The sequence below is a fragment of the Sciurus vulgaris genome (assembly GCF_902686455.1).
Source record: "Sciurus vulgaris genome assembly, chromosome: 3".
Taxonomy (NCBI): Eukaryota; Metazoa; Chordata; class Mammalia; order Rodentia; family Sciuridae; genus Sciurus; species Sciurus vulgaris.
The window spans coordinates 124615788-124642354 of NC_136463.1; the positions used below are offsets into that span (position 1 = coordinate 124615788).

General features: G+C 41.6%; 1 protein-coding gene across 5 annotated transcripts in view; it reads left to right on the plus strand.

The window, feature by feature from the left end:
• The window catches only part of MYO3B (myosin IIIB), a 548027-nt gene that overhangs the window by 195106 nt on the left and 326354 nt on the right, over positions 1–26567 (plus strand). For 2 of the 5 annotated variants that reach the window (XM_079135472.1, XM_079135473.1), the window contains exon 8: positions 3448–3513. The exons of the other annotated variants lie outside the window; for them this stretch is intronic. In XM_079135472.1, coding sequence (XP_078991598.1) covers positions 3448–3513 — 66 coding nt within the window. The remainder of the gene's footprint in view (positions 1–3447; positions 3514–26567) is intronic. 5 annotated transcript variants of the gene reach the window in all.

Consider the following 26567-nt stretch of genomic DNA (forward strand, 5'->3'; position numbering starts at 1 on the left):
GGCATTGAGGATCTAAACTGTAGGACTAAAGTCCAGGTAGGCAAAACCCAAACTGAATAAAGTCATCTTCCTTCAGAGTCACTGGCAATCTCTGTGGTCTTGTATGTTTCTCAACATTATTCAAACGAGAGCTGTTCATTGTGCTGTGTGGGCCTTCCAGCCACTCATCCATCTGCAGGCCACCCTCATGCATAAAGAGTCCCTGGGTTGCAGTCACTGGCTCTGAATTTTGAGTCTCACCTTCTCTTAAAGAGAGAATGTAGCCCTCTGGGTAGGGCTACATTTGCAGGGTTGGCAGAACTGAAGAGGTGCCAGCGTTACTATATTGTGACCTTTCTGGATTCCAAGAGAGAACTAGAAATTTTATTGCCAGACCCAAGAAAGTACTATCAAGTCTTCAAAATTCCTATTAGTTTTTTTTTTTTTTAATATTTTTAATTATAGATGGACATGATACTTTATTTTGTTTATTTAGTTTTTTTATGTGGTCCTGGGGATCCAACCCAGTGCCTCACACGTACTAGGCCAGCGCTCTACCACTGAGCCACCACCCCTGCCCTCCTATTGGTTTTTGTCATACACAGATAAGAATCTATCACAAGATCTGGATTTATGAGCCACAGTGTGATGGGCTCCAGGAGAGGCAGGGAATCCTGGAGAGCAAATGAGCTTCTCTAACCAAATTCTGATGATTTTCAGCTTCAGTGAATTCGTTTCCTTGCCACGAGGGTGGCTGGACTGGGTGGTGACATGATGCCACGTCCTGAGGCCCAAACCTCAGCAGTGGCCCTTGTCCACGTTTCTTGCTGGGGAACAGACTAAAACCAGAAAGTTATGGTGTTCCTGTGCCACAGTGGACCCTTGCCATCGGCTGCTCACTGGACCCTTGCCAGGGTGTTCTTCAACTGTGGTCGAGAGACACCCCTCCTTGCTTGACTGGAGAAAGCAAAACAGCCAAAATAGTGCCCCAGACACCAAGAGGCTCCTGAGTAAAAAGGAAGATAGGCACATTCTTGACCTAATTATTGGGGGTCCCAGAGGGCGACTGGCATTGAGCCCACTAGTTTTATTGCAGTCAAGTCTGTCCAGTCTGTCTGAAAGGACTCCATGGTCACATGAGCTACCAGGGGTAAGTGAAACTCTGAGCCAGTGGGCTGCTTCTGCAGCTCTCACCTGCAGAACCCACCTCCGTGAGGATGGAAGCAGCAGAAAACTAGAGATGATCAAGCAAAGTGCAAGTCTAACCTCAAAAGTACTCATCTTCTTTTCTTGGCATGGTGGGGCTTGCCTACAATTCTAGTGGCTTGGGAGGTGAGGCAGGAGGACTGCCAATTCAAAGTCAGCCTCAGCAAAAGAGAGACGCTAATAAGCAATCAGTGAGACTCTGTCTTTAAATAAAATACAAAATAATATAAAATAAGGCTGGGGATATGGCTCAGTGGTCAAGTGCCCCTGAGTTAAACCCCCAGAACCCTCTGCCAAAAAAAAGTACTCAAAAAACTACTCACATTCTTTGAAACTGCTAGGCTTTTTAAAAATACCTCTGTGACTTGATGCATGCTGCATTCTAAACCTGGAATGGCTTCCTTTGCCTTCTCTAACTTGAAAGATCCAACATAATTTTCCTGGGTCAGCTCGAGTTCATCTTCTTTATAAAGTCTTCTGGAACTCCCCAAATTGGGTAAGCAACCCTTAATTATGCTTCTACATATCTTTGCACTTGTGCTTCTGATACATCACTTATCAGATTGTATTCTACTCTTAGGGTAGGATATTACCCTGAAACAATATGTGACTCAAGATTAGGCTCAGCTGCATATAACACTGGCTTAAAGATGGTGAAAACTTTTTTCTCTCTCCTTTTAAGGAAGACTAGAGAGAAGCAATCTAGAGCCCATGTGGAAGCTTTGTAATGACATCATGATTTCAGTTTCCTCCTTATCCTCTCTGCCAAACTCAACTCAGAGCTTTTATTTTCAAGTTTGTTTCATGTCTACAAAGACTGCTCTAGCTCCAGCCATCACCTCCATGCTCCAGAATGCAAGAAAAGGAAGAAAAAGAATAAAATCTCTCTCTCTTTTTTTAAAGGAAATTTTCTGAAAATACTGCACAATAATTTTACTTCTTTGTTAGTCAGAACTCAGTCAGGTAGCCACATTTAGTGGTAAGCGACTCAAGAAATTATAATTTTTATTATGTCAGCAATGTGTCAAAATAAAAACTGTGCCAAAAGAAATGCAGAGATGCTAGGCATGGTGGAACATGCCTAAACCCCAGCTACTAAGGAACCTGCCACAGAAGGATCACAAGTTTGAGGCCAGCCTCAACAACTTAGCAAGACTGTCTCACAATTAAAAAAGACCTCAGATATAACTCAGTGGTAAAGTGCTCCTGGGATAAATCTCTCTCTCACACACACACACACACATATGAGAAGAGACTAGATACTGAGAGGCAAACTGGAATCACAGTTTTTATTCTGGTAATTCCTGGTGTTAAACCATTTCTCTACTTGTTGGAGCTGAGCACTCTGTGGCTTTGGGAAGCAGTTAGAACCCAGGTGATAACACAGATTACATATAATGGTTTAAAATTCGCAGTTATAGTTTAGATGTGCAGAAATTTTACTTTCTTTATTTACTTAACTTGACTCACCCACAAGCTCCTATTTCCATTAATGACTAGAAAAAAATACTATCAATTAAAAGTAACGTAGCCCCTTCTGTTTTAAAATTAAATCTCTTTGGGGTAAAATTTCAGCTACATTCAGGACTCTTGCCTTTTTTCTGCTTTCTCACTAGGAGGTGGTCTGGTTACCTGAGGGTTTTTCTGCAGTTCTCTCATTCTCTGGGACCTCCCACAATTGGGAATAGAACATGTCAGTCTCCCTCTCTTCCCAGGAGCCTCTTGGAATCTGGAATGTTCTTTGGACTGATCTGCTTTCTCCAGGGCCTACTGCAGAAGTTGGAACAAGGAAATGGTTAAAAACGTGATGGATGCATTTATGAGTACACTTTGGATGCATCACATAATTAATCCAAGTGGTACCATAATGATCTGGAAATCCTGTACAATTAAAAGTCTGTTTCTCTAAAGCCCCTGGCACTGTGTTTATAGCTTTTTCATGGCCCTGGTAACCCTCTGCATTCTAATGGCTTGTGCATCTGCCTCACCCCTCATTAGAGTGACCGCTGCTGCAGAATGTCCCTGCGCTGTGTGACTCTCAGGTGCCGAGAAAGCGGGGGACATGGTTAGGCCTTCAGTAAATGAAAAGGAGTGACCACAGGAGCAGGCGCCAGCACTTGATAAGTTACCACTAATGAATGACTCCCACCCGGGAAAAACCAGATTTTATTACAGCGATTTAGAAGGACATCAATAAAGACAAGTTGACATCTTGCCTTTTGCTGAACTTTAATTTTTAAAAAATTGCTTTTGTTTTTTTAGAAATCCTCCTCCTACCTTACTGCATCCAGAAAAATGGTGTGAGGAATTCAACCACTTTATTTCACAGTGAGTATTTCTTCCTCTGAAAATGCTTATCTAACAAGGCCTTAGACAACGATCGGAGAAATCCAAGTTGCGGGATTTACTTCGTGCTGGAAGTGGCTATGCCTAAGAGCACATTATTATGTAGGATTTGTTCCAGTGAGTGACAGAAGATGCCTCTGCAGGATCTGAAAAATAAGGAGTTCCATTTGACTCGGTTATAATCAGTCCCCTTGAACATATGGGTCACATTTATCTGAGAACTTGCTCTGTCATGGGCCAAATATCATCAACATGTCATGTCCAATGAGAGAAGAGACTCGGCATCTAACATCTGATGTTCACCCTGGGACCAGGACCAGAGAAAGACAGAGGTTAACAGTCGCTAGCAGGTGTTGCTGCTTGCGCGTTGGACTTGGCTCTAGGATCTGTGGCATGGAGACAGCTCTAGTTTCTGAGATGATCAGGGGACAAAATAGAACTTGGGCCTGGGATACCACAGTGAGACCCCCTAGTCCATACTCAGGTTATAGAGAGCAGGATGAGAACCGAGCTGATGGTGTCATATCCTGGTGGGTGCTATGCCACCAGGCAAGACTTACTGGTTCTAAGACACAGAACCAACAGTGACACCAGCAGGGTGGCTCAGTGCTGGGATGTGGGCCTGGCCTTGGAAGGGGACCGCATTGGTTCCAAATCTGCAGAAGGCACTAAGTCTGCTGGAGAGGCCACAAGTTCCCAAGATGGGGTCTGCTGAATTGTGGGCTGGGAATCTGGACCAAGTGAGGGAGCTGGGAAGAGGTACCTCAGCACTTAGTGTATCAAGCAAGTTTCTCAGAGGTTGTGGGAGGAGAAATGAAGTGACCAAATAACTGATAAACACTAAGTAGAGAAGGTCAACTCATGTTCTTCTCATTTTTTGCCAATGGGCAGACTTAGCATCCGTCAAGATTCTGGGCAACAAATCAAACTGGATGTCTTAATCATCTTCCTTAATCACAGTGTAGCTCTATAATCCCTTATCCACAATCCCCAAATCCAAAGAGCTCTGAAAAATCAAAGTTATTTCACAGTTGAGTCATTTAGCAGCAAAACCTGACCTTATATGAACCAATTTGGTGGCAACACATGACCTGAACTGATGTGAGGCTATTTATAGTCATTATTTGTCTTACTTAGTGTGAATATTCATGTATTTTGCTGCAGATATATTAGTATTTGATTACAGTGTGCTGCCCCAGATCCTTCTGGGGGTGTTATATAATATACAGTAAATGTACCAGTTTACCTATCTAAAATTTGATGAAATTTATTTGGCCCCAAGGGGTTTGAATAAGAACTGTGGACCTGTATTTCATTTCCATTTCAATGCAATATAGATCAGGGTCCCTGAAATTGTATGCTTGTCTGGACTTGTGCCACACTCCTCAGGAGAGGTGAGTGGAAAAGAACTCTACCAAGAGAGGCTATGTTGGAATGTGACTGTGAAGGTCAAGGTCAGGGGTGGAGGACATGCCCTTGCCCTCTAACCCCACTCTGACATTGTTGCTCTGTCTACAGAATATACCAGGAACAGCCACAGTCGGGATGGGAATGTCAGGACAAGGTGGGAGGGACATCAGATACCTGCAGGTGGGATGATGCTCACAGGAAGCAGAGGAAGGGCCCCTTCCTGAGGCTTGGGAGTCTCATGAGGAAGAGGGAACTGTATCCCCTTGGCTTGGGGCCTCATTTCAGACCACCCCAGAGAAAGAAATCTGGGAGCTAAGGTTCCAGGGATTTTGTTGGCAAGGACGGATCCAAACACTTTTCCTTTTCATTTTGTTGCTGCACACAGATACCCTTGATTGACCTTCCTAAGGTACTGGCCTAGAAAAATCCATTACACATTCACTGATGCACCTTCCCATTCCAAGTTTCCCTGATGCCTCTAAAATGTGCTTTGACTCTCAGAAGTCTGGCTTCAATTTACTTTTTCAAGAGTAAGTTTGTGTACTTAACCAACCATGGTATTGCTTGGATGGATTTGACAATTCAGATACATCAGTGATGGCAGGGTTGGGCTTTTAGAGCTATAGGCAATATAGAAGTTCCTCCCCACTCTGCTATTTCCTATGGCAAAACAATAATACCTCTCTCTCTTTCCCTCCCCTTCTCCAACTCCTTCTCCCTGTTCCTTCTTCTTTCCCCGTGGTATGGGGATTGAACTCAGGGGCACTCTAACACTAAGGTACGACTGCAGCCCTTTTTATTTTGAGACCATTGCTCAGGCTGGCCTCGCCAAATGGTGATCCTCCTGCCTCAGCCGCCTGAGTCACTGGGATAATAGGCATGTACATCCATACCTCGCTCAATCTTCTCTTTCTTGAATAAGTTGTCTTTATTGTTTTTTATTAGTGAATATATTTTTTTATTTTTAATTTATTTTTTTGTGCAGTGCTGGGGACCAAACCCAGGGCCTTGTGCTTACAAGGCAAGCACTCTACTGACTGAGCTATCTCCCCAGCCCTATTAGTGAATATATTATAGATGTTCATAGATTCTTCCTTGACCTCAGCCCCACAATTCTATTTTTTCCTATAAACATTCTTAGATTTTTCAACCATGAATTCTCCTTCTACAATATTTTTAGGAATATCCCTCAAGATTGGGAATCTTTCATATCTTTATGTCAAAAACCTGCCCACCATTTCCAAATAATCTCCGGTTTTGTAAATGAGGTTGCCTACCCTAGCTGAGCCACTCAGCCAACCCAAGACATTTCATTGTATTAATTCAAATCCCTAATTAAATATAAACAATGGCACTTCCTGGGTTTGAACTGTCTATTTTAAAGAGAGAGCTTTGGTTTTGCTTTTCTACTTACCTTGCTCATACTGGAAAAGAAGGGTAGAGGATTAAAGCCTTCACATTATAAGCTTTTCATTTTTGGAGAGACTGGGGCAGGGAAGATGATTATCTGGCAATTTTAGGAAAATTATCTCTAACCTGAAGTAATTATCACCTAATTACTTCAGTCCCCTCTGTATACCAAGCCACAAGCATGTATGCAGGTACACAGAACTGATTCTCTCTAAAGAACAAACAGGATTAGAAATTTCTTAACAGTTTAAAACCTTTGGTACCTTGTCCCCATGTAAACTGCAGACCCTGCAGATCTGTTTGGTCATTTAGGGCTTTCTCAGTTTATGCTGGTTACTTCTCACCAAAGGACCTGGGTGACATCTCATGGGCGGTAGGGATCTGAATGGGTCGGGCTGGCTGCAGTCTAGTGATTACCGCAGCGTGGACAGGGCGAGAGCGCAGGCGCGCAGGCATCAGAAGGGCCGCAAGGCAAGGTAGCACCAACACTGGATGTGGCTGAGTGTTTTTCAGATTCGCTTCTTACCTCTTATTTGGAAACAGGAGATATATTTTTAAAGTCTAAAATCCCATTAGCAACCTGTCTTGGGGTTTAAAAGAAAAAAAACAAAAAAAAACAAACAAAAAAAAAAAAACAAAAACCCGTTACCCTGTTTGGTCTGAACCTTTGGTTGTTGGTGATAATTGACTCATTTATATGTGTTAGTTATGCATTTGTCAAAGCATGACTCCTGACAGCTTAGTTATGATAAATTAAACACGATGCTCACATAAATTCTGCACTGCTTTCATCCCTATGCTAGGACCCTTCCTGATGTTTTTGTCACCTCTATAAATGTGCAGTTGGCTTTGTAGCAATTTCATTATCAGCCCTTTCCCCTATGGCTAAAGCTATTTGCATAACAAGTTTATCTGGTTCAAGTACCAGCCAGACTTCTGCTTTGTCAGGAGGCTCCATTCAGAAGTAGCCTTTTGATAAGATAACAGTAATTTTCATTTTGTAAACTCCATCTTGGTCCCAATGCTCCGCCCGCCCCACCCCTTTCTTAACTTCAAACTAATTTCGGGCCTTTGGACTAAACGACAAAATAATTTCCTCATCATTGGTCGAAAGGTATTGTGAGCCGTATTCTGATTTTGCCTCTAAAACTTTTGGGATTTTATTAGGAATTCGATTTAGGACTTCATCATCAATGGTTTTTGAGCAGATTAGGGAGACAATAAAGATGGATTTCCCTTGGTCAAGGGCAAATCCGCCGAGAGCATCACTCCAGCTCAGCTTTGGATTTAACGATGACACTATATGATCATCCACACATAAACTGCTTTCTTGGGGTGACTCACTTGAGCAGTGTAGGGAAGAAAAATGGTATCTTTTCCTCACTCATTGCAAGGTTCATGACTGACGCCCCTATAACAAAAGACAGATTAACAAGAGAAAAGCATAACAAATTTATTTATTGTAAGTTAGGTGATAAGGAAACCTTCAGAAATGAAGGCCCAAAGATTTAGGGGAAAAAAATCTGTATTTTTGAGGTTGTGTTTGAGTAAGATTGGAGAGTAGTGCAGAGGTATGACTGACAAAAAGGGTAATAAACCAGGGGGAACATGGCACCACCTGCCTGTTCAGATTTCTTTGGGCCTCACAGTGAAGGTTCCTCCAGGCAGAGGGCAGAACACCTGTCACATGAGGTTCCATAGAGAGCAGGTGGGGGGTCAGGGTGACCTTCCAGCTTCTGCAGTTTTCTTGATTTCCTTCATCTTGAAGTACTCAGTGTGCAGAGGTGCCCTGTGTGGGGATAGTGTTCCCTATGCTTCATCAGTGGCCGGTGCACAGGTCCCTCTTCCGAGAGGGAGCTATCTGATCTCTTCTGTCAATGGTGAGACTGGGACACTCGCATTCTTTGTAGACCTGGGGGTCGATGAAACCCACCATTTGGGGTGTCTGTTTCCTTGGCATGGATTATATTTCCCTCAAGGCAACACTCCTCAGCTCTGTGCCTCTCCATTCTGTGTTTCAAGGTTGCTTAATTCCATGTGGCTTTACAATGTCAGCAAACAACAGGCTTGCACTGATAAAAATCCTAACCCAGTAATTTATTAAGTCCCACAAAAATCTGGCTTTTTACGTCTTTCTAGGTTCTCAGGAGGCCATGCACAGGGTTAATCCCTCCTGGAGTAGAAGGATACAATAACCTTTATTTACATTACTTCACAAATTGGTAGTTTTAATTAAAATGAGCAGTGGTATCTCCAGTGACACACTCTCCATTTTAGATTTATTTAGCCAATGATTAGCTATTATGGCTTTTTGAATTAATTAGCATCTCTTGAGCTACAGGGAATTCATGAATTAATAAAAACTCACAGAGGAAGCTCAAAATTTAAAACAAAATTCTAAAACCCCCAAATTCTCCTCTCCTCTATCAACAAATATCAATCAATACACTTATAAATGTAATTTATCTTCTTTTTTCATTTTAAAAATTGGAATTTTTTTTTCTCTTCATGAGAACAAATAAAGCAATGAGTTTCAAGTTTATACTTCCCAGAAGAGCCTCTAACTTAGATGAACTAATAGATCAACAAGCACAGTGAGTGTTGATCTCACATATAGTCAGCGAATATTGATCTGATTTTCTCAGAGTGCAAACCAAGAGGTAACTCAGTATGACCTGCAGCTGAAATGGTGCAGCATCCCATATTTCTAGAACATTCTGTCTTCCAAGGATCTGTACCTGTGCCAGAGAAATGAGGAGTTTTGGCCTCACCCAAAATACCTAAAAGAGTAAACTGAGAGCTGCAGACACCAGCAGCACATTGTTTGTTTCCTGGTAGGTGCTGGGTGGGCTTTTGCAAGAACCAGATCTGCAGCCTGTGCACAGATTTCACATTAGTGCTCATGGCCTGTCAGGGGTAGCTAACTTTGTGGCTGTGCTGTGGGCTCTGAAGTGACATTTTGTACCATTTTCCCTGTACTGACTTTTCTTTTCTCTTTTTTAAAATTGCACTTGATTTTCATCACATGCATCAAAAAGAGTCTGCCATGATATAAACAGAAGAGACAGTGACCTTTGCACTGTGTGTTTGCACACATAGGCCTGGTGGCACATGTGGGCTCTCACTAGAGTGCCACCTGGGTCACCATCAGGGAGAGGCCTCTGTGCATGGATGGAGCTATAGTGTGTGCATCCAGCTGTGCCTCTTTCTGGCTACGCACCCCTGGGAGGGCTATTCAACCTCCTGATCCTCAGTCCACATTTGTCAAATTGGGGCTAAGAGGAGGGTTGCAGTAGTAAGAATAAATGATACCAGAACCTGGAAAATAACAATAACATCAGTAACTTCCTCATGCCTGGTGCTTGTCTCTCCAGTCACTGGGTTCTTACAATCCCACGACATCATTTAATATTATCCCCATGTAATGGTAGCTATGTCCCAAGCCCAGATTCAAGGGCTATACGTGATGAAAACCTCAACTGTCAGTGGCATGAAATGGACTGAGTTTTACCTTTTTCTCTCACATAAAGTAAACAAGGAATTAGGCCACATGTGGTGTGGCAGTCTCTTAGAGCAAGCCACTGGGCTCCTGCCCTCATGCTATTCCACTCCTAAGGGCACCTCATGAGCCATAGTGGCTGCTGGAGTGGCAACATTTACATTCTTAATTGGGTGGAAGGAATAAGTCTCCTTACCCTAAGACCCTCTGACAGTTTCACATAATACATATTGGCTGCACTCTATCACATACAGACTTCATCTTAATCCCAAGTGCTATTATTATACATTTATTATTAGACCCATTTTATGGATGAGAAAAACTGAAACTCAGAAAAGTTATGTAACTTGTTTCATGTCAAATATCTAAGAAGTACCAGGAGTGGTGGCACATGCCTATAAACCCAGCTACTCATGAGACTGAGGTAGGGGGATAGCAAGTTTGAAGCCAGCCTCAGCAACTTAGTGAGACCCTGTCTGAAAATAAAGCATCAAAGGGGCTTGGGATGTAGCTCAGTGGTAGAGCACCCCTGAGTTTAATCCCCAGTACCATTAAAAAAAAAAAAACCCAAGTGACAGTGCTAGAATATACTCTGCCTTCAGATCCTGTGCTATAAACCTCTCCAACATATATTTTCTAAGGAGCCTGAGATCACTTGAGTGATCACTTGAGCCTTCTGTGGCTGCTGTCTCCACCCACAGTTGCCAGCACTGTCGTTCTGCCCCCCAGGGTCCTGGCATGCATTTCCTTTCCCACTGCTGTGAAGAGACAGCATTTTGTATCAAGTCCCTTGATGGGGGAGCTGTGAAAATCTAGTGAGATACAGAGTGAGAGCCCAGCAGATGTTCGTGGGTGAGCATTTTATTAGGAAAGGGACATTATCAAATGGTGACAATGAATAACATCCGATGGTGGTGCTCTCCAAAGAGACACGAGTCTGGAAGGACAGCCTGGAGGGCTCAAGGGGTGATGAAGAGGGTCCTGAGGAGGGTCAGTCACGACCCCCACCAAGGATGGTCTGTGGCCTGGGAGAGACTGGCAGTAAGGACAAGGTGGAGTGGCTGTGTGGACATCTCTCTGGGCTTCTCCTGAACGCTGCCATGTCTGCCTGTTTCCATAGGACGCCGCGCTTCTCCACTCCCTGACTACTTGAGTTTCCCAGGCTGCTTCCGCAGGCTGTGGCACAGAAGGAAATCTGGCTCTGGATCAGTTAGAATTCCAATTAAAATGGAAAATGCTCACATCACCACATCACCAGTATCCCATTCTTTCAGCCCGCTGATAATTTCTGGCAGGGATAAAAATATCAGTTATAGCCCTTGGGCTCTAATGAGGAAGGGCTCTGTGTGTGTGGTGTTAATGGATTCAAAATTTACAGCATCGATTTTAAATATAGTAAGTTGTCATAGAATCTCTTGGTCTTCCTTTTACTTTTGGGTATGTGTGTGGTTTCTGTTAATTTCTTAGTTTTTTAATTCAGTATTTCATGAGGTCATTAAGTACATGATATTTAGCTATTATGTCAGGTTAATGCATGAGGAAAACCATAACTGATTTTTTATATGAGGCCTTTGAACTTTTTTTTTTTGAAAAAAGAATCTTACGAAAAGGCGATATTAGAGTGAGTAATGGGGAGTCTTGCCTTTAAGAGAGTCCAGCAATTTGAACCCTTCAGCTAAAACAATGTTTCACACACAGTAAAAGCACAGAAAGCCTGGCTTTGATCACCCATGTTATGGTTTGAACTGTGCCCCCTTAAAATTCATATGTTGAAGACTAATTCAATATCTCAGAATGTGACCTTATTTGGAAACAGGACCCTTGAAAGATATAATTAGTTAAGATGAGGTCATACTGCTGTAAGGGGGATCCCAATCCTATATGACTAGTGTCCTTATGAAAAAGAGGGGATTTGGATGCAGACCTATAGAAAGAACATTATGCGGTGACTAGTGTAAGAATGTCTCAGTTCAGGGACCCCAGCTACTAGGAGAGAGACCTTAGTGGATCCTTCCCTGATGCTTTCAGAGGGAGCATGTCCTGCTAACACCTTGATCTTGAACTTCCAGCCTCCAACACTCAGTTTGCGATAGTTTATATAGCAACCCAGATGTCAATACGTGCATGACTGGCTGGTTACAGCACCTTAAGTCATTTGATATTCCAAATCTCTGTTTCCTAAGCTGGTGGTGATAACACCCACCTACCAGGGAGGCTCATATATACCTTTGAATACTGTAGAACATCAGGAGAATATTAGGTATTAGTATTGTACCTAAGGTCATACTGTACCTCCCTTCCTCCCTTTTTTTTTTGTTTAAATATGTCTGAAGTATTAAAGGTTTATGCTAAATTCTCCCTTCAAACATATTGCACAATACTAAAGGTGGGAAATTTCTGTAATGCCCAGTGATTCACTGGCTTTATAAATGCTTCAGGAACAAAATATATATGCTCAGCACTGAGATTTGTTGGTTACATGTACCTCCTCAAGAGAAACAAATTATTATCATAGAGAGATGGTAGATGGGTACCATCTTGCAACCCAACTCTGACTGACAGACTCCCCAGAATACTGTGTGGAGGATTCTGAGTCTACATCTAAGGTAAAGCCCATGAGTTCCAGTGCTACCTGCCATGGGCATAGACTAGTGTCACTCAGTGATATCTGCTGTGGACTTACTGAAGCTCATACTTTTGTGGACATAGGTTCACATTTCTTTTTAATATTGACCAAATTCTCCACAATGTGAAAATTTATGACGAAACTCAGCCAAAGAAAGCCAATTAGCTGACATTCATCTAAATCAGTATATCCTAAAAAATACCTGAGAGCTAAAATAAAAGTAGTTGAATAAATTTAGAGTTGTCTTTGAGGATAATACAGGTAATAATTTTAATAATAAGCTTTTCATCCCCCTTTGTGGTGATAAGGCTGGATCCAGGGTCTCACACATGCTAGGCAAGTACTTTACCATGGAGCTATACCTAAAGATCTAACAATAAGCCTTACTTAGAGCTGGTTGTCAGGTTGTGCATCCAACGTGGTGAAATGCACTGTACTTGCATAATTTCAGTGAATTATCACTGCTGTCGCACAAGATAGGTTCTCCTCAGATAGGAGACTACACTTATTAAAGGTTAAGTGTCAGGCAGGCTTTAGGTCTCACAGCTGCATCCTGGCAGAACTAGGATTCCAATCCAGGTCTGTGTCACAGTCCACTGTCTTTTCTGAGGCTCAGGATGCTGGTGTGTGTGTATGTGTGCTTAACTGAGGTGAAATTCACATAGCACAATATTCACCTTTTAAAACGAACAATTCAATGGCATTTCAAACATTCGCTATGTTATACAACTGCCACTTCTGTCCAGTTCCAGAATGTGTTCATCACTCCTCACAGAAACCCCATAACTATTAAGCAGTTTCTCTCCATTTCCCTCTCCCCTCCAGCCCCTGACTACCAGCTAATCTGCTTTCTTTCTCTATGAACTTCCCTGTTCTGTGTATTTTATACAAATGGAAGAATTCAATAGGTGACCTTTCACATTTGACTCCTTTCATTTAATACACAGTGTCCTGGTGTTTTCCGGGGACACTTCAGCTCTTTACTCCAACTAGAGCAACAGCTTCTGTGATATTCCCTGCCTCTGAGCCCTGCAACTGCATCCTGCAAAACAGCATGATCTTTTCATCCCAGATGGATCAAGTCCTCCCTGCTTATGACCATTCTGTGGCTTTGCACTGCGTATAGGGTGTGATAGGATTCTAATCACACAAGGTTGTAAAGGATCCGGTCTCTGTGTCTATGCAATATCACCCTCTCCTCCACGCTGCCTGCCCCCAGCAAACTGAACAAGTGGTGCTTCCCCTGACTGCCCCCGGAAGACTCGGCGGCCCCCTCCCTGGTGCTTTCATGTCTCCATGGTGCCTTTTATAGGCTTTTGTAATCAGGAGGGGAAAGGAGAGCATACCATCCGAAGCTGCTTATGTGTGTCTCCCCACTGGAGCTATGATGTCCATGAGAGCAGAGAATGCATCTGCTCTGCTTTGTACCCCAGTACCTAGCACAGTTCCAGTATGTGGCAGAAGTTCAATAAACAAACTTGTTTTGAAGAAGCAGAAATTCTAGGAGGAAGGGACATCCTCCAAATTATGCACAGCATTTATTGAACCAGGTTAGAAATTGAAAGTTAGAACATATGGTCTCTGGAAAATGTCCCCTAACCTCAAACAAAATTGAGGAAGAGGCGTGGGAAAAGTGGTCAAATGCATACCCTGCCCCCACCCCCTTCCCACCTTCCCAGAGCAAAAATGAAAAATGAACTCCCAGAATCATCATAGGATTTTAAAAAAACGATTGATGAAAGCTACAGGGTTAGCTATGGGTTCTGTTTGGTTCTTTGGATATATGAAAATGATGTCCAAACCAACCCTCCTCCGCCCCCGCCAATCTCAGTGGTCAGTCCTTTCCAACAACTCTGCCCACTTCTCTCCATTCCCCCACCTCCCACGTCCCTATTTCCACCTCCTCCATCACCTTCTTTGGAATTCCACAGAAAGTTTGCAAAGGAGCCACTTCTGAATTCAGGATTAAGAGAATCAGTTGTTCTCAGGGCTCATGATATTTCAGGACCATGGTCATTGCCATGACTCTACAGGAATGGTGTTTCCTTCTACTGTAATCATCACCAGACCAAAGCTGCCTTAGGAGAGTGTGTAGTGCGATAGGTGGAAATCAAGGCGTGGACAAGTTGGAGGTCAATGACAAACTCTGCTTCCTGCTATAAAAGGTCAACGTCCCTTCTCATGGGTGATAATCTTGGCCATATATATTAATAGTTTAATACATTCTTCATACCAACAGATGAGGAAATATACTAAAGAAAAATAATTCAGGATGATAATAAGCAGACAAAATTATAAGATTGAATTTGAAGGATTTTCGCCTTTATATGCTTCCATGCAGGAGGTTTTCTGTCCAAATGGCTCTTTGGACTTATACTTTCCTGAACATATAATTATTGAAAAACCCCCCATGTGAAAAGAAAAGGCCAAAATCATATTGCTAGGAAGGAAGGAAGGAAGGAAGGAAGGAAGGAAGGAAGAAGGAAGGAAGGAGAAAAGCAAGGAAGGAATGGAGGAAAGGGACAGAGGGAAGGAACCTAAACGTTATGATGGATCAGAATGGAATCAATCTCAAAGTGCTCAATGGACTGAAGTCTGCTGGCAAGAGAAGCAGAGAGGCTGGGAGTTTGGCTTCTGTAGCTCAAGGGACAAGAGGCTCCCAGCAAGGCAGGGCCTGGAGTTGGGCTCTGATGGAGAGTCTGGGGTGGTTCTCCTAGGCTGAAAAAGAGCCTGGGGGTGGAGAGATGGGAGGGGTCACATGACCCTGTGCTCTGAGCACCTCAGTTTCTTCCACATTGTTCTCCATCACCTGGGCCGGCACTGACCATCATCTGGGACTTGGCTTTGGGCTGCCTTCTGGATAGAAGGATGTATAAGCAACCAGAACTTCAGTTGCCACAGTATGGCTTGCCCATATACCTCTAAAAAAACAGGATTTAAAAAAGCTGGTGAGGGTGTTTGACAAGGTCTAATGGAAGAGTAAGATTTGGGTGAGTCCACAGAGACGGCTGGTCTTTCTAGATTGGGAAGTGTTTGAAGAAAACCATCCCTTGCTGGTGCTGGGCATTTCTCTCCAGAGTTAGAATATATTAAAAAAATTCATTAAAGCTATGTTACCCAACATTGTGTTACTCAAGTTCATCCCCATGTTCCTCGAGGCTAGTTCCTCAATATCCATATGCTTCATAAGGCATGGGTCATTCTTTGCAGGAGTTCATTAACTGCACAGAATTTGTGTTGGGTAGTTAAGACTTTACTGATACTTTGGAGACTGTCAATTTTTGCTTCAGAATTACATGCATCTTCTTCTTGGTTTCATTCTGTTATTTTTGGGTTCTCAAAAAGCAATACAACAATCCTCCTTTTCTTTTGCTTCTGAAAAGAATGAAGCTTCAGGAATTGTAGATTAGTAGTAGCATATAACCTATGATTCCAGGGAGTTTGCTCTATTTTGAATACTGATTTCTTATACAGTTTTCATACATTGTCAGAGATGACCTGGAGAATTAATGAAAGTGAAGAGACTCGTGATCCTCATAGTTCTTGACAATAGGGACAATTTTAACTATCCCTTATCTAATGTTTATCTCATGCTTGACATTGTATTTAATGTTTTACACAAATCATTTTATGTGACACTCATTTGATTTCTATAATGGATGTATCATTGCAATTCCATTTTACATAGGATGAAACTGAGGCTTAGGGGATGTAAGAAATGGTATAGATTTATACAGATAGTAAGCAGTAGAACTGGGAACTGAACGCAGGCTATCTGACTTCATAACTCACACTCTCAGCCATTGCTCCTTTCTTTGCCTAGATTCGTGGTCCTACCAGATATCTAGAAAAATTGCATTCTTTTTCTTCCAGGATCTAAGCGGATCAATGCAAATGTGACCTCAAAATGACAGATGTCTGGACTATTTCAGAGATGATTCCAAAGCTTGCTTAGTGGGTTGTTTGTAGGCAGGGTTGCCATTGATCGTTATTGCATTTTAGGTGAAATAATTTGCCAAGTCTTCCATATTCATTATCCAGAGTGTTATTTTCAAAACTTCAGTCATATATGCAAATGTACATGCACATCTATATATTCATATGTGTGTATACATGATGTATCTGATTTGAACAGTTGATTACTTTAATTATTTTAGGTGTGCCAATCTACCGAACTTTTGGCAAGGTACTCTGAAACCAAGGTATTTCTAGGAAAATCAATTGAAGTTCTTCAAATGATCTCTAAATGGATCATTTGCTGTTCCAGAACTTTTTTGTTGTTCCCAAGAACAATCTTCACTAAGTGCATCTTTTGAAGACTTGTAAAATCTTCCTTCTAAAATCTGTAAAGGTCATTTTTGTCTACCCACCTGTGCCTGAGCAGGAAATCTTGGAGGGTCATATTTCAGTTTTTAATGACCCATGGAGGGAGGATGCTGCACCGCCTAACTTGGCAGCTTGCCTTTCCTAATAATCTAGATCCTCAGCAGGTACTTCCTTGTATGCAACCCAAAGGTCCCCTGCTGCCTTGGCTCATTCCATTTGATTGTCATGGTACCAATGTTATCTTGCTCATGGTCTGTTTTCCAAGACCAGGAAATCACAGCATTTATAACTGAGTCAATAGTTATGGTCACATTTCAATTTCCTTAAGTGCTTCCATCTTGAACAGCCCTCTGAATCCCAATTTCTGTAATGTAACTGAGGAACTGTGAGAATACCATCTGGTTGCACGCATGGGGCCATTGGTCGCTGTATGCTTGACTCTGAAGATTTGCCCAAATCAAGATTGGAGACCTAAAAAAAGCTGGCCCTGAACACCTAGATTGACTTTCACTTTGTAGGGAGACATGGTCATTTGAGGGTACTTGGATGGAAATGTGATCTTGAGTGGCATTTGTTTGTTGAGTATAACTGCTGTACTCAGCTGTGTATAAAGCATGGGAGTAATAGGATCAAATTAAGAAAAGCTACTTAGATAGAATAGCAGGGAAGTTTCCCTAATGAAGAGACCTGATAGACCATGGAATAGTCTTCCCCAGGAAGGCTGGTCTCATTGAGATGTGGTTATTTACCGAGGAACCAAATAGTCCCCCATTGGATGCATCTTGGACCATTTTCATTTTAGTTTGAGACTTTGATTTAATTGGAAAAGTATCTCACATCTGTTGTTGACTACCTTAGGCTGTGTTTCTCAAATTGTAGTCATATCAGAATCACTTAGTGAGATTGTTAAAATGCAGATTCCCTGGCCCTATCCCCAGAGATTCCTTTTCCTTACTTCTGGCCATTGAGTCAGGACATCTTCATGGTCTCCAAATTTCTTGAATGATTCTGATGCAGATGTGCTGTAAACTCTGTTCTGAAAAACACTGTTAGGGCTACTTTGAGAAGTTTCCAGATCTTATTGTAAAGATATCTGTGTATTTTGATGTGTTTCTTATCCTCATTCCCATAACCTACTTTGAACCCTCACAAGTTCGTTTCTACCTGCACACAGGAGATGTTCGGTGAAAGACTGGAGGTTGCAGGGAGAAGAGTGCTCCTCCAAGGAGCTCCTTCTTTATTCAACCTGGCATTCTGGTGCTGCCTATGAGGCCAGCCTCGTGTAGGACAGTGTTTCCCAAAATTCTAAGGCATGTTCTCAGTTATTAAAAAAAAAAAAGGTTGGGGGAAGATTCCAGGGTCAGATAAGTGTGGAAAACAAAGGCAACCAGATTTATTTATTTATGGGTCTCAGAGTCTTCATCATGACAAATCTTCACCATTCCCCAAATTCTTTGGTTATAGAATTTCTCATAAGACGACTGATTTGTGGAACAACACTGAGAAAACTCAGTGAATTGAAAGCAAGAAAAATTTGTTCTCAAACTTAGCTCTTTACCAGATAGCTGAGTGACTTGGTCGTATTCCTCATGTTCCTTGAATTTGTTTTTCTCATCTCTTAAATAGGAAGTAATCATGTCACCTTGCTTAGATCACAAGGTCATTTTGAGGATCCAGTGAAATACATGGGTGACATTGCTTTGTGAAGTGTGAAGTGTTTTTGTTGTCATTGAAAAACTTATGAATTGCATGCAAGTTGTAAGAATGGAGAGTGAGCACTAGACAGTTTGTCTTATCTTTGCTTAGACTTTCCTTAGACTAATCAAATGGGGACTGAAAAATCTGGTCTGCTTGATTTACCAGGGTTTGTCTTGATCCCATGTTAATGGAAATTCTCCTAACTAGAAACTCTCAGAACCCCACTTTCTAGATCATTCCACAGACACACTGATTTCTTCCAAATGTGAGAATCCTAGATTCTTTACAGTCAATGAAGAACCAGGATAGGAAGAGATGACTGGCTCACAGTGAAGGAGATGTTCAGAGTCATGAGTCAATAGGAAGGGAAGGGTTGGGACTGGGAAGAACAAGGACCTCGGGTGCTGATGTGGTTGTGCCCATGAGAAAAGTGATCCCAGACAAAATTCCATTGTCTCAAGGACTTAGGACAAAGTTTAGCTCCAGGTAAGAGCCACATACAAGAAGTCCACGGTAGTGGGTGGCAAGGGCAGGGCCACCACTATCTTGCTTCAATGCAGAGAAAGTACTTACCATTCAATAGGTAGAGTGTTGTGATTCTGAGTTGCTAGTATGGGTTGGAGCTTGGATAACTAGGACCTATAGGCATGAGAATCAAGGTCCACATCTTCCAGGGAGGGGATGTATTAGCTTTCCATCATTATAACTTATTTCCATGATTATAATTAATTTTGGTTCACAGCTTTGGAGGTCCTTCATCAATTGACTCCACAGCCTTGGGCCTGTTGTGGCATATCATGGTGGGGACATGTGGCAGAGCAAATCCTCTCACATCATGTTTGGGAAGTTAAAGAGAGAGAGGGAGAACGGGAGGAGGCTGGTTATCTCTCTATCCCTTTCAAGGATATACCCACAGTGACCAAAGACTTCCCATTAGGCCCCGCCTCTTAAAAGTTCCACTACCTCCCAATAGTGCCACAGGCTAGGACCAAACCTTTACACGTGGGCCTGTGGGGAACATTGTAGATCCCAAACTCTAGCAAGAGGCTAGAAAATATACATCATGGTGTCAAAAGTTCTCAGTATACTTAGCATAGCTCTAGTGATGTGACTGGAGTATAATTTAGAGACACACAACGATTACCAATGGAACACTGGAACTTAGAAGAAAGGCTGGAAGGATCAACATTTGTGGGTCTCTTTTACATCAGTATTCAGAGTTGGGGTACAAAACTAACTCTAGTCCATATATTCTAGTGATGACAAAATTTTTATATCACCGGTAAACAGTATCAAAGAGTTATTGGTTGCTTGACTTGCTTTATGGTACCTTATTTTAAATACTTTAATATATTATCTCAGTTCTCAAGCTGCCCATTAATTAGGCACTATTAGGTTCCCATTTATACATGAGGAATTTAAGGTAGAGAGAAGCCAAGTAAATCGTTACAGTGTGCGCAGTTGATTAATGGTGGTTGTAGACTGAATTCATGAAGCTAAACTTCGGAGCAGCTGTGCCCTTTTCACATGCCATGCTTCCTCCATCCCACCACAATGACAGTTAAAAGTATGGTAATTAAAATGAAAAAATTCACTAAAGAGTCTGGCAGATTTGAGGTGTTAAAAGAAAGACTTAAGGAACCTGAAGATAGATCTGTAGAAACTAATCAGTCTGAAGAACAGAGATTAAACAAAAACAAACAAAAAAAATTGAAGTGAAATGAACAGAGCCACAAAGACACATGAAACACCATCATGCATTCCAGCACACTTATAAAGGGCTTCCCAGAAGGCGGTAAGAGGGGAAAAAAATATGTTTGTGTATGTGTATGTGTGTGTATATATATATATATACACACACACACATAATGGCTGAAAACCACTCAAATTTGATACAAAAATTAATCTACACAAATGAGAAGATCGACAAACATAAAGTAGGATAAATATAAGGAGATCAACACCTGTACATACCATAGTCAACTGTTGAAAGAAGAAAAGGAAATCTTGAAATCGGTAAGGAAAAAGCACCAGGTCGTTGTACAGGGAGCATAGGTATAATTAATAGCTGACTTTCATTTGAAAGGTGGAAGTCAAAAGACAATGCAATGAGATATTCAAAGTGCCAGGGAAAAATTGTCAACTAGAATTTACATTTAGCAAAACTATCCCTCACAAAATGAAGGTACCATAAAGGGCAGTCTTGACTAAACAAAGATGAATATATTTGTGTTGTTAGCTCCATACAAGAAATGCTAGTTGTGTTCCTTCAGGCTAAAAGAAAATGATGACAAATGGTAACCTGAAGTCCATAGTAAGAAATAAAGAGCCCAGGGAATGGTAAAAAATGTAGGTCAGTATAGTCCTTTAATATAGTCTTCTTCGTTTTCTCTCAATTTCTTTACAAATATCCTGATTTTTATGAAGCAAAAATAGATGAATTTTTAACATAACCTAGTCCAGGAAAAAAAGAAGTAAGTTTAAACATACAAAATAAGAGGTGGAAAGGAACCACACTTGAGGGAAATGAAAGAAGTGTAGAGGATAACTTAGCTTAATAGGCAATATAGTGAACTCATGACAGAAACATTTAGTCCAAGAAGATACTTTTTATAGATGTTATTTTAAAATAAAGATGATGTCAGAAGCATATTACTTATGGTGTCATAGTCATAAAACAGAAATTTCTTTAAAGTATAAAGAGATTCACAGCAGTTGCAGAGTTTATTTAATGAAACATATCTCATTTCATGAGAGATATAGTTTAAAAAAAATAGACTGAGAAAGCAGCAGGTATGTTTCATTAATGTTTCATGGACCCTTGAGAAGAGCACTCTCTATGTTTAATGGACAGGTTTGTGACATCTACGTGTACTCGTTTTTATATAATATATATTTACAAAGTATATTGTACTATATATTACATATGAATTTATTCCTTATGTTTAAATACATTTTAAAGATCTAGTATAACTATCATATACATGTATATGTCCATATATATGTTTTCAAAAACTACAAAGTCTATACAAATATTCTCAAATTCCGAAAATATATGTAGAACCAACAGTATCCTCTGACCATATGCGATAAAATACAAACAAACCAAAATCCCATAAAAAGCAAAAAGTTCAGGTTAAAATCTCAATGGAAACGAGGTATAAATAGAAAATAATAATGTTTAAAATGCTGCATATCAATTAATACTGGCACGTTAGAATTAATGGGAAATAGTTAAGCAGGGATTAGAGGTAAATTCATAGTCCCAAATACTTGTCTCAATACTCAAGAAAGAATGAGAGTAAATTAATTAAACTTCCAAATCAAGAAATTAGAGGTTTTTTTTTTTTTTTTTAAGTAAAGCAAAAGGAAGGATTAAATAAAGTAGAAGTGAAGCTTAGTGGAAACAATATAGAAAAAAAATGATAGAGTCATGTAAAATCATGAACTTTTTTGGAAAAAAATAATAAAATAGATAACCCAGTCCAAAAAAAAAAAAAAAAAACAAAAAAAGAGTAAGTTTAAAAATACAAAATAAGAAGAGGAAAGGAACCACAGTTGGGGAAATTAAAAGAATAGTAGAGAACTACTTAACTTAATTCCTTGCAAATGAACTTGAGCAATTGAAATGCAATATTCTTTTTGGCAGGACATATAATTTAATGAAAAGGAATGATATTAGGCAGACAAGATGAAGAGTGAAGTGGGGCGAGCCTTCAGGACTCCCTCAAGGTTGGTCTGAGACTTTCTTGACAGACGATGATGAAACGGGCACTTTTTATACTCAATATGTTTCTCATGACTTGATGATTTTGTACTTGACTAATATGCAAATATCCCATTTGCTGAATATGCTGGTGTAGAGACCACTTTCTGGTATTGTGTATTCCTGCTATATATAGCACGGCCCTGGCTTGCCTACCCTACTCCTGCCGTAGGAGAAGGCAACAGATTGATTTTTGAATAGGAATCTGTGAAATAAATACAAATTCACTCATCTGTAAGTCTCTGGCATCCCTCTCCCATATTTCTTGTCCCTTCGAAGGGTTGCTAGGCAACCAGGTAGAAAAATGACTGAAACCATTGTAAAGAGAAGACATGCTTATAATGTCAGAAAAATAAATGTGGGTTTCCTCACTTGGGGCCCCCTTTAAAAATTGTCAGGGCCTGTGGAATAATCCATTCAGTTTGCAATTATTGCAATTGACCTTGAGGCTGGGGAAAACAATTGGCTGTAATCCAGCTAGTAGGAGTTGTGACCCAAGCCACCCAGGTGTGAGAGGGCTGCTGCTGTGCATCTTTTACCCTTGAAAGGAGGCAATTCAGTGGTTCCTGTTAGGACTGGTTTCTCTGTTCGATTCTGTAATTCTGTTCTTACATAGTTAGCACTGTCTTCTATGAAGCCTTTTAGAGGCTCACTTTTGTTCATGCCCAGTCTTTCTTAGGAATTGCTGCTACATCTCCTGTGGCCATTTTATTACATCCACCTAATTTTAAATGGAGCCTGCCTGTCTATGGCTTCTGTGGGCATTGGCATGGTGTGCTGTCTCTGGGTGGCCCAGGCTCAGATTGCTCTAAGGAACGGCACAGCCTTCCTACCTGGTGTGTGTGCCAAGGGTCTGCTCATGGGACAGGTGTGATGTTCAAGCTGCTAATTTTCCCCATTAGAGGACAATGTGGTAGGATCTGATGATACAATCTGTTCATCTGAGGTCTGCCCTGATTTTTCCTGTCAAAAAATCTCTCGCTAACTTTATGGAAACAATAAAAAGAAGGAATAGATGTGGCAATCTGCCCTTTAAATGGTTTGGCTTTGCTAGGGAAAAAAAAAAAAAAAAAAAAGAAACCCATAAGCAGTCGATTCCTTTTTGTCCATTGTAAATTTATTAACAGGGTGGTTGTAATTAGGTGCACGGCTTTGCCTTAGAGGACAAATGGTGCTTGGTGAACTGTGACATTGGTCTGATTGTGGTAAATGATCCATTTGGTTTTACCAGCTGTGACTTTGGAGGGAGTTGAATGACAGAAAGCACAATAAAAACTCGACAGATGAAAACATTCTCAGCTCATACTCCCTATTACTGATCATTCTGCATCCCAAATAAAATACGTGTTGGTGATCAAAGACTACTAAGTATAAGTTGATAAGATGCCAGGAAGCTACTGGCTTCCCACATCACAATCCTATTCCCATTAAAATGGCATGAATGCTCAATCTGAAATCATGACTGGCATAATTTAAGATGCTGTGGGCAGGTTGGTGAAGTGGTTGCAAGGGTAGGGTTAGAGTTGGGTTGACTGTCTTTGAAGCCTGGCCATGATGTCACCGGCTTCTGAGTTTCTTGAACCTTGTTTTCCTTATCTATAAAATGGACCTGTTTATCGCCTCAGAGAGTTTCTGTGAAGATTAAAATGACTGAATGCATAGTACAGAGGCTTACACCTAGTAAGCTCTTAAGAGATATTAACCAATGCAATGATTATCATTCAGACCAGAAATAATATTAAACTCTGCAGAGAAATGGTCCAGCTTACAGGGAAGTCTTGAATTCCTGACTGGCGAGAATAGGGGGGAACCATTATCTGTTCCCTCAGCCTACTTCCTGTCAACCCAGCACTCCACAGATGTGGTGAGAAAATCGGGGCCCAGAAGAAAAAAGGAATTCCACCTTCTGTGACCATGATCCACAGGCAAAAAGAGTTTTGAACCACACAGACTTCCATCGATTTCCTTTGCCTTCCTATGACGGGAGAAGAGGCAGAGGGACAGAAAGAGTAAAAAGAGGGTGCCATGCACCTGAACCCCTGTATTTTGGAGGGGGGTAGGGACTTGGGGACCAAACCTGCGGGGAGGGAGAGGGTTTTTCCCGACTGAGCTACAATTCCCAGTTTTTCTATATTTTATTGTGAAGATGGGGTCTCACTAAGTTACTCAGGTTGACCTGGGACCTTTCATCCTCCTGCCCTCAGCCTCCCAAGGTACCTGGGATTACAGAGGTGTGTGACACCGTGCCTGACTCAAAGCCCCTTTGTTCTAAGTCTTTATTCTCTAGTATAGTTTATCCCAAGGACAGTTTGAGCCAGTAAAATTTTAAAATAGGATGCCTCCCACAACTTCCCATTTCAATAAGGAACTTCCGAGATGGAGAGCACTGAGTCACATGGAGGGCATTTCATTCCCACGTGGCAGGCAGGCTTAGGCGGAAGAGGAGGGTTTCACCATCTCCTCGCTACCTCTCACAAACCTCCAGCAGGTGTTCTACTGTGTCTGAGGAGACTGGACTCAATTCAACTGATAACTTGGAGTTCAGTCTGAGACTGAAAGTTCTTAATATCTGGGGTTTCATACCGAAAATAAAAGAGAGGAGCATCGCGGCACCTGGCCCTGTCTCGCGGTCACGTCATTCCTGCACCAGTCATCAAGCCATTGCCTTTGGATGCCAATCTGCCTAGCTCTGCTTTGGGACTTGGTGAACCTGTCTCCTCTGCCATGTGGCAGATGCTAAGGTTTGTCAGTAGAGGGCACTGCAAGGCCACTGTAGGAGGAAGGGACACTGGTGTCGGTGTGCTTTTCTTTCTTGCTTCAGTGGCCTTTGTCTCCCAGTGGATTAGGACATTCATGGCACGTGACGTGGTGCTCACCCTCTGGCTGGTTTTACTAGCATTCAAAGAGGGGGCTTCCCACTGAGTCTCAAAACACGCCAGCAGGTGGCATCCTGATCCCCATCCCTCCAGAGGGTTTCCCACCACCACCTGCCATTGTCCATTCTTCCCAGTGAGGTCGGAGTCTCAGCCTTGGGGTTTGGGGGTAGGTGTGCTTTGAAATGTGCTTCCTCTTGGGTACTGTGTCTCAGCTAGAGGTAGCAGCTTCCTCTCATATCTCTTATTCTGTTTCTTTATTGCTCCGTTTCTAATCCCTGTCACAAGCTAATAATTCTTTATATCAAAATTTCCCCTATAAAATTACTGGTGTGGTTTCTATCTTCTGATGGGCCCTACACCGAATGAATCCTGGTGTTACCAAAGCTCGGTCCTTTGTCCCCGATGCCAATTCATGCCCATTTAATAATGAGGACGCAGTTTTGAGAAAGTGGAAAAAGAAGGTTTATTGCTTTGCTAGCAAAGGAGAAACACAGGGGACTGCTATGCCAGAGGCTGTGACTCTTTGCCCATCAGGAGGAACAGGGGGATTTTAAAGAAACTCTTGAAGAGTGGCAGTCCAGGTGTGCCCTGGCAGGGGGTCCCAGGGCACCCTCATGGTGTTAGGATTCATTTGTTAATTTGAGAGGATCTGTTCTGGCAAACATCTCCTTCCTGTGGTGGGTGTGTTCAAGGACAATTAACTAGGGGAAGAAAAAAAAGATAACACTTTCCTTAATCTTGTTAGGGAAGGGGAGAAGAAAAAAAAAATTTCCTTTAAAAAATGAGCCTCAGAGCAATGAGGACTGTATTCAGAAGGTGAAGTGGACCATGGTTACACTAGAGGCTCAGAAGTGAGTTTGGGGAGAAAGGCCTGGTTTGTCCCTTCTCCTTTCTCTGGGGAATCTGCCTGCTGGCTTGATTGCTCTCAGCAGAAGAAACTCAGTGGCTAAGGGTGGCCCAGGGTGTTATTTTAGACCCTATCTGCTGACTATTTTATCTTGTTTCCCAATTAGTTAAGGACCCAGGCAAAGGGAAATTTGGATTTTTATTGTCAAACCATGGCCCTTTCTTCCCCAGTGATTTTCATATAAAAGTACTCTAATAACTTATCACCCGAGGAAACTGATGGATGTTTCAGGAAAGCACAGCCTGTTTAACCCCTGGCTTTGCTATCCTCTGGTCATCCACTGGATCACTGTGATTTTCATATGCTACCTACAAAATTGTTTTTTCTTAAAATGCTAATCCAATTGCAGAGTTTGTTCTTTATCTCCCAAATGCTCAGACATGCCAGAGTGATCATCTTAAAAGAGTACAATCCCAAAGATCCTGCATAAACAGTCCAGAATTTGGTGATGGGGGAAACATTTCAAGTAGTGCAATGAACTACTTGAAATCTACCTCTTTAAAGTCAAGAATTTAAAA